Genomic DNA, 8,806 nt, shown 5'->3' on the forward strand with positions numbered 1-8,806 from the left:
AATAAATTTTCCTTGATTTTGTTAGTCTATATGTAATTATCCGAACTGTTCTACTATTTGACGATTTAATGAATATTGTATAGTAACATTAGAAAACTATATGCCCATATAACAGATATCATTCCTCGTCAACAACAAATCATTTATTCACAATGTATCAGTTAACATTTAATTACATTAATTGATCTGTCTAATTTCTGAAATATTCCAATTATTTCTGTTTACAAAACATCTTGATAGAAAAACTAATAAACTTACATCCTAAACCTCACGACTATAAATATGAACTAATTTCTAGGAAATTGTAACAGTTTCTCATCAAGTTTCTAAGTAACGATATTTTCGATCGAAGATGAAGATTTTCTACCTTGGTGTTTGCTTTGCAATTTTGGGGGCAGCTATTGTTAAGGTAAGTTTTAATAAACCTGACAGAATTTTCTGATTTATGTAATTTTATATATTTCCGAACAGGCCAACTTAACTGAAGAATTGGAAAAACATGCCGAAGTCTGTACGGAACAATCAAAAGCTACCGCCGAGGAATTAGAGAAATATTTTGAAAATGGCATGAAGGAAGAAGATGCAACCGGTCCTGTTAAATGCCACATCAAATGTATGATGGAACAAAATCATTTCTTCAATGATGGTAGTTTTGTTGCTGAGGAAATGTTGAAATATTTGGAAGCTAAAGATTCGATGAAAGATCATTTAGATGAGGTAGCAAGTGTTATTTCCGCATGCAACAATGAAAAGGTGGAACATGATTGCGAAGGTGCCTATATGTTAATGAAATGTTTCGGCAATACCGAAGTTGGTCAAATGGCATTTGCTGCTTAAGGTGATGTAAATGGATGAGTATGATTGGCAACCGGAAGAAAAAGTTTTTACTTTCATAAAGAGATGTAGTGTTTAAGGAACTAAACTAATGTGTTTGCAAATTTAATATATAATAATCGTATCATAACAATAAAGGTAATATCCTGTGCATAAAAAAAATGTGCATTTCTATAGTGTTGGCGGGTTATTTGGGATACAATTTGTATTTTTTTTTGCAAAATAATCAGGCTGAATCCCAGTTTGTTGTTCTTATAAAAAAAAAACTATTTATTAGTGGGGAACGTATGACATTGTCCGCCGAGGGGGTAAGGCAGGGAAGACTATAGTTTCGGATCTCGACACAGATCCTCATCAGTTACCTTATTTTTGTGTTGGTATATTCTCCCCAGAAGCTATTTATTGGTTCTTTACAAAAACTTTCATAGCCTTTGGCAACGGTAAGTTTTCAGCATTGTAGTCGCATTTTTCAACAAAAAGGCTCTAATAAGGCATTTCAGTTTGCTCCGATTGAATTAAGTCCAGTTTAATATCTGTGTAGTTTTTATACCATTCACCACACAGTGGTACAGGGCATTATGTGCATATGTTTGTAACAGATAAAAGAAATCGAGATACACCCATGGTTCCTTTTCAGAATATGAATCACTTACTGAGTAGATTTATGCATGTCCGTCCGTCCTTCCGTCCGTCCATGTATTATTGTGAACAAAGTACAGGTCGCATTTATGATCCGATTTGGATGAAATTTGCCACATGTCACTTATTTGGTCCAAGGACGAACACTATTGAAATTGGAGAAAATCGGTTCAAATTTCGATATAGCTCCCATATACATATTCGTCCGTATGTAAACGGTGCACCAAACTCCCAATATTGGTCCGATTGAGACACAATTTTGCTCATAGTATTGAATTAGTTCCAGATTGATGTATGCGAAATTTTGTTGAAATCGGTTCAGATTTAGATATAGCTTCCATATATGGCTTTGTTCGATTTTATCTAAATGGAGCACCATACTCCCAAGGATTGTTCGACTGAGGCAAAATCTTGCACAGGGTACTGAATTAAGTTCAGTTCAATATATGTGGAATTTTTTTTAATCGGTTCAGGTTTAGATAACTACCATATATAGTTTCGTCCGATTTTAACTAAATGGTGCACCAAACTCCCAATATTTGTCCGATTGAGACAAAATCATGCACAGTGTTCGGAGTTAGGTCGTGATAGATGTATGCGGAGTTTTATTGAAATCGGATCAGATTTAAATATAGCTCCCATAATAGAAATCCATTAGGCCGGTCGTCGAAAATGTCGATAAAATCGGAGAAATAATCGAAGTTGATCGGCATATTAGCAGACGCAGCATCGCCCTGGAGTTAAAAATCGATCATAAAACTTTTTTAACCATTTACACATTCTTTTTCGTTGCTTTTTCATAGTACGAGGGGTTTTCCGAAAATGGGCAACTAACCCATTCTTTTGTTCTTTTGGGTGAACTTGCGGCACATATCAACTCACTATTTCAATGGATGACGAAGGTGACACCGCAAGGTGACACCGCGGGGAGGTCAGCATCCACAATCGAGATGAAAGAGGGACTAAGGTAAGCCTGAGCTTCGCCATGGTAAATTCAATCAGAGTCGTTGCTTGGTATATGTCATCCCCTACGTCACCCAATGGTCTTTCATAGGAAAAGGGCATTTCAATTTGAATGAGATGCGCTCAAGACCGACGGGCCTGGAAATCTTTTTAAAGCTTATGGAACAACCGTTCTGTCATAAGCCAGCTAAGTAAGAAAGTACACAAAACTGGGTTCAAAAAGAAGCCCGACGGAATGAGACAGATCCATTTCTTAAACGAATGATAATTGAGATGAGAAATGGATCGCATACGATAACCCTGTGAGAAAATGTTTGTGGTCAAAGAGAGGTGAAGCACCTCAAACTGTGACTAAACCAGGACTAACGGCCAGGAAGTTTCTGCTATGCATTTGGTGGGACTGGACGTTTGAAGATCGTTGAAGATTGACCAGAAACGGCCAGAATTGACCAAAAGGAGATGTTTCGTGTTCCACTAGGACAACGCTAGACAACACACATTTACAGAGACTCGCCAGAATCTACGGGAGCTTGATTTTTTATTTGGTCAGATATAGAAGCTATATCTAAATCTGAACCGATTTTAGGAAACTTAACACACATCTAGAGCTAATTCATTACGCTGTGCAACATTTAGTGCAAACCGAAAGATATTAAGAGACGTTGGTGCACCATTTCCATTAAATCGGACGAAAATATATATGGGAGCTATATCTAAATACGAACCGATTTTCAGGAAACTTAACACACATCATTCTAGAGATAATTCATTACGCTGCGCCAAATTTCGTGCAAATCGAAAGATATATATCGGACGGAAATATATATGGGAGCTATATATAAATCTGAACCGATTTCCAGGAAACTCAACACACATCATTCTAGACTTAATTTGTTACGATGTGCCAAATTTTGTGCTTAAATCGACTCAAAAAGTGATTGTATGCATATGCTCAAAAGGAACCATATGTCTATCTCCTTTCCTTTTGCCTGTTACTAACATATGCACAATGACATAATAGTTGTACCACAGTGTGGTGAAGGGTATAAAAAGAATTTGGTACAAGAACCTCAAAATACCGAAAATTGGGGGGTATCCTTATATGGGGGCTGCCAGAAATAATTGACCAATATTTATAATTTATAGTGGAGAGATTTGCTACCTAATAAGAACTCGACGTACTAAACTACAGTCAGTTCGGTCGAAAAAATACGATCAGAACCCCTAAAATCCAAAAAATATGGGGGTATTGTTATATGGAGACTACCAGAAAAACTGGGCCTATATTTATAATTATTAGTTGACTAAGTTGGTAGCCAATAAGAACCCAATTTACCAAATTTCAGAGAATTCAGTTATAAAACGAGCCCAAGAACCCGAAAATACCGAAAATTGGGGGTACTCTTATATGGGGGCTATCCGAAAAAATTAACCTTTATTTATATTTATTGGTAGGGAGATTTGCTACCCATTAAGAATTAAAAATACTAAATTTCAGCGAATTCTGTTAAAAAACGCGCTATGGGAGCTATGCTTTTTATGGGAGCTATGCCTAAACATGGTACCTCAGTGTGGTGAAGGGTATAAAAATTGGTATCTAGGGAGGATTGTGAAAATCGACTGCTAGAGTTTTTTTGCAAATATAGAGCAGGACTTCAATGAAAGAGGCATTATGAAGTTACCTTAAAAATGGCAAGAAATCATACAACAAATGGCAACAATCATACCAGTTCCAAAATCGACCGATTATTTGATTGATATTTTCACATTTTTCTTCAGTGTTCCCAACCAAGAATCCTAAAAATAATACATTCAATGAATGGGCACAAATTGCCAGCTAATTACTTATTTCACAAATAAAATATTTTGTTATTATTTAGCTAACCTCAAATATTTTACATACTAATTTTTCATAATCAATGTTGCATTTATGCGAAAAAAAAATAAAATTACTAATTTACATGGACTATTAACAAAATCTACATTACAAACAAAAAAACAAAAGAATTAAATAATAATATAACAAAAACTAATTAAATTACAACAATAATTGCATATATTCAAATTAAAGTAATTATCAATGTTATATTTGTATTACAACAAAGCAAAAATTACATTTTTAGTTAAAACAAGACTATTTCGACGAGTACAGAATGAATTTTTGAAGCGAAAATCAAATCCAATAAATTCCGGGCAATGTAACCAATAATGCCACAGTCACTAAATACCAACGACGACATTACAAACATTTGTGTGGAATAAAAATTGCGAAAATAAATAAATTTTTAGCAAAGCTAAACATGCGGTTTTACAATATTTGTAATATTTTAATATTGTTGGTGGCCTTTGCCGTTGGTTGGGTTAAGGTGAGGTTATGGCAGGATTAGAAAATATTTATGCTTATAAAATTAATTTTTGTAATTTTTTTTCCTTGTAGGCCGATAATGATGAGGACTTTCAAAAAGTCATAAAAACCTGTGAGGTAGAGGTCCCAGTTAACGAAGAGGACATGCAGGCATTTATGAAAAGTAACATGGACCCCAGCAAGGCGACAACGCCCATTAAGTGCCAGGGTAAATGTATTTTGGAAAAACAAGGATTTTTTGTAAAGGGTGTATTCGATGATAAAGCTTTTTTGGAGAAGGCCCTCAACCATCCTGCCTTAAAAGATCGCCATGCTGAAGTTACTAAGGCAGTGGATATGTGCAAGGAAAAGAAAGGCTCCGATGAATGTGAGACAGCTTTCAATATTGGCATTTGCCTAAAGGAGAACAAAGATTTCGTCTTTGGTCAACAACAATAAATTTATTTTTTTAATGGGTCAGAGAAGATTCGTGGGAGAATTATAACCTTTGTTGAATGTAATGCACATATAATTATTTTAAATTATTAATAAAAATCAATTTACCTAATATTTGTTTATGCATGCACCAAATAATTTTAATGGTAATTACTTTAATTAAATAAATGCAAACAAAATGGACAAAAAAAAACAAATTCGATTGAGGAGGGTCATTAGCATTAAACAATTTTAAAAAATATTAAAAAATATTAAAAAACTTCATTCACAAATTCATATAAATATTCCAAAATTTCCGATCACTTAAGAGCAATAAACATTGTTATTCCAACACGGAAAGTTCTAACAAATTTCAAAAATGAGTTCAATCTACATTGGCATACTTTGTTTACTACTAGCAGTCCTGCCGGCAAAGGTAATGTTCTAAGTCCTCCATCCTTTAAAAATTTCAAAACATTCGATTTTCTCTCCCCCCTTTTGCAGGCTGATATGGATAATTTTATTGCCTCAATACGGTCGTGTCACGAATCGAATCCCATAGCTGCAGGTGAATTTGAAAAATTCACTAAAGATAAAAATGCCGAATTTGGTGATGATTTTAAATGCCACATTAAATGTGTGCTGGAAAAAGAGAATGCCTTTAAAAATGGCAAATTTTTGTTAAATTTTCTCTGGAATTACCTGAATGGAAAAATCGTCAGAATGATTTACAGAAAGCTGCCGATGAATGTAAAAACGAAAAGGGTGCAAATGAATGTGATTTGGCTTATAATGTTGCCAAGTGTCTTGTTGATCGTAATGTTATTGTCGTTGTTGCCAACAAAATGTAATAAAAGGATATTATTTGGTTTGTAGGATATTAACATTTTATTCTATTGGATATACACTCTATAAAAATGTATTACACCTAAATACTTATATACTAAAACTATAATCAATACCTTTCGAATAAAACACAGTTACTTTCATTTATTGTTGCATTCCTTCAATAAAAATAGGATTCGGAAGTCCATAAACCATTCTTTTAGATCTTTTCCATAAAAATAAATTAAGAAATTATCACTTCCCAAATTGAATCTCTTGGAATATAAAATATCCCCACATATGTGTACGGATAAATTCAGCAGACCTTAAACAAAGCGGAATTAATGTGGGAACAAGAAGTTATATATAAGAGCTATTTAAAAATCCGGTTCGATTTTAAGCAAAAATTGGTATATGTCAATCAGGAAATACACCTGAAGCTGAACCGATTTGGAAGCTGAACCGATTTCAAAGAAACTTGGCACAAAATTTTAGACTTATTATGGTACGTTATTCCCAATTTCGACTGAATCGGAAAAACCTTGGGAGTTTAGTGCTCCTTTTATATAAAATCGTACGAACATATATCTGGGAGCTGAATAAAAATCTTACCCAATTTCAGGGACACTTAGTACACATCATTATATGAATTATACCAATTTGCATCAATTGATGGATATGCTTAGATCAATTCAAACCAGTAAGGAAAGTAGTAAAGTCGGACGGGGCCGACTATATGATACCCTTCACCACTTTGGGTATATTCAACAGATGTATCATAACAGACGTCGCATTTTTGAAGGACCAGTAAAATGAAATTGGACCCATAAACATGTCTTTCTGCAACCTATACTAATTTTTTCATTTGGTCAGATATAGAGTTGATTCTTTTCAATGGGACAAAATTATGTAAATCAATTTAAAGCTATTTATCAATCGGATACCCGTTGATTATTTGGATACATATCTGATAAACATGAGGAGTTTGGTGCGCCATTTACTGCAAATCGGACGAAAATATGTATAAAAGCTATATCGAAATTTAAGCCGATTTCATCGAAACTTGTCACAGAATATCGGCCATATTTTCTACACTGTGTATCATAACTATAGATGCACCTTTAATTCAATTGGTATGTTAGTTGACAAATAAAATGGACCCATTAAATTATTGTTCACAATAAAACGATCAAAAACACATATTATCCAACAAAAATAATTAATTTATTCTTTATGGTTTCGCCGAATTCTGCACTTTCAAAATTGCTGGTGTTGCATAACTGTAGACGCACTTTTACAAAATTAGATAATTTTATTTTTTAAAACTTAAATAAAATAACTTTTATAAATAATGGGTATGGCCTCCCTTATTTTGAATAAGTTCTAAAATTTTATCCATCACACTGTTGGTCAAAATTTTTCGCAAGTGTTTATCGATTGACCGCCATTCGTCGATAATCACTTCTTGGAGGTTAAATACAGTTTGGTATTGCCGGTTTTCTGCATAGACACGACGAGTCAAGATTCCACACATGTTCTCGAACGGATTCTGGTTTGAAATTTTAATATTTTTTAATTTTAACCATACTTGAGTACGGCGACTTTTATGAACTGGCGCGTTGTCCTGCTGAAAAACGAGTCCTCCATTGTTGCTGCTTTGCCAAAATTGCAATAATTTGTCTTCCAAGACTTGAACATACTCCATTGAATTCATCCGACAACTAGGAAAAGTGATATAAAGCTTACCGTGGCTATAAAATGCTCCCAAGACCATTACGGACGGAATCACCATATTTCTTAAAACGATATTTCGATGGCGGTTCCTTAATGGCCTTGGGAACATTTTATAGCCACGGAAAGCTTTATTTCACATTTCAGATGAATTCAATGGAGTACGTTCAAGTCTTGGAAGACAAATTATTGCAATTTTGGCAAAGCAGCAACAATGAAGGACTCGTTTTTTAGCAGGACAACACGCCAGTTCATAAAAGTCGCCGTACTCAAGTATGGTTAAAATTAAAAAATATTAAAATTTCCGACCAGAATCCGTTCGCGAACATGTGTGGAATCTTGACTCGTCGTGTCTATGCAGAAAACCGCCAATACCAAACATTATTTTATTTCCAAGAAGTGATTATCGATGAATGGCGGTCAATCGATGAAGACTTACGAATAATTTTGATCGACAGTGTGATGGATAACATTTTAGAACTTATTCAAAATAAGGGAGGCCCTACCAATTATTTACAAAAGTTATTTTATTTTATTTAAGTTTTAAAAAATAAAATTATCTAATTTTGTAAAAGTGCGTCTATAGTTATGCAACACCAGCAATTTTGAAAGTGCAGAATTCGGCGAAACCATAAAGAATAAATTAATTATTTTTGTTGGATAATATGTGTTTTTGATCGTTTTATTGTGAACAATAAGTTAATGGGTCCATTTTATTTGTCAACTAACATACCAATTGAATTAAAGGTGCGTCTATAGTTATGATACGCAGTGTATAAAGGGTATATTAGTTTTGTTTTTCCGTTTGTAACTCATCGAAATACTCATTCCCGTCCCTATAAAGTATAATTCTATGATGATTTAAGCATGTCAGCCTGTCTGATGTAATCACTCTAGCCTCTAGCAAATTGAGATAGGGTGCCAAAATTTTGCATAGAGTTGTCTTTTGTCTGCAGGCAGGCCAAGTTCGAAGATGGGACGTTTAGGCATAGCTGCCATATAAGCCACCACCAACTTTCTATATTATGGGTTCTA

The 8,806-nt window shown here is 34.1% G+C and overlaps 2 protein-coding genes across 2 annotated transcripts; both read left to right on the plus strand.

Moving 5' to 3' along the window:
- The first annotated feature begins 352 nt into the window (after nt 1-352).
- On the plus strand, nt 353-837 carry LOC133323244 (general odorant-binding protein 56h-like). The gene is made up of 2 exons (XM_061532198.1): nt 353-409; nt 472-837. The coding sequence occupies exons 1-2, from the start codon at nt 353-355 to the stop codon at nt 835-837; spliced, it is 423 nt and encodes a 140-aa protein (XP_061388182.1).
- A 3,899-nt stretch (nt 838-4,736) lies between these two features.
- LOC133323243 (general odorant-binding protein 56h-like) lies at nt 4,737-5,239 on the plus strand. Its single transcript, XM_061532197.1, has 2 exons — nt 4,737-4,802; nt 4,874-5,239. Exons 1-2 carry the CDS (start codon nt 4,737-4,739, stop codon nt 5,237-5,239), a joined length of 432 nt encoding a protein of 143 aa, XP_061388181.1.
- The last annotated feature ends 3,567 nt before the right edge of the window (nt 5,240-8,806 follow it).

Source organism: Musca vetustissima, unplaced genomic scaffold, assembly GCF_032173495.1.
Source record: "Musca vetustissima isolate MV318-11 ecotype Yass unplaced genomic scaffold, APGP_CSIRO_Mvet_v1 utg216506, whole genome shotgun sequence".
Lineage (NCBI taxonomy): Eukaryota > Metazoa > Arthropoda > Insecta > Diptera > Muscidae > Musca > Musca vetustissima.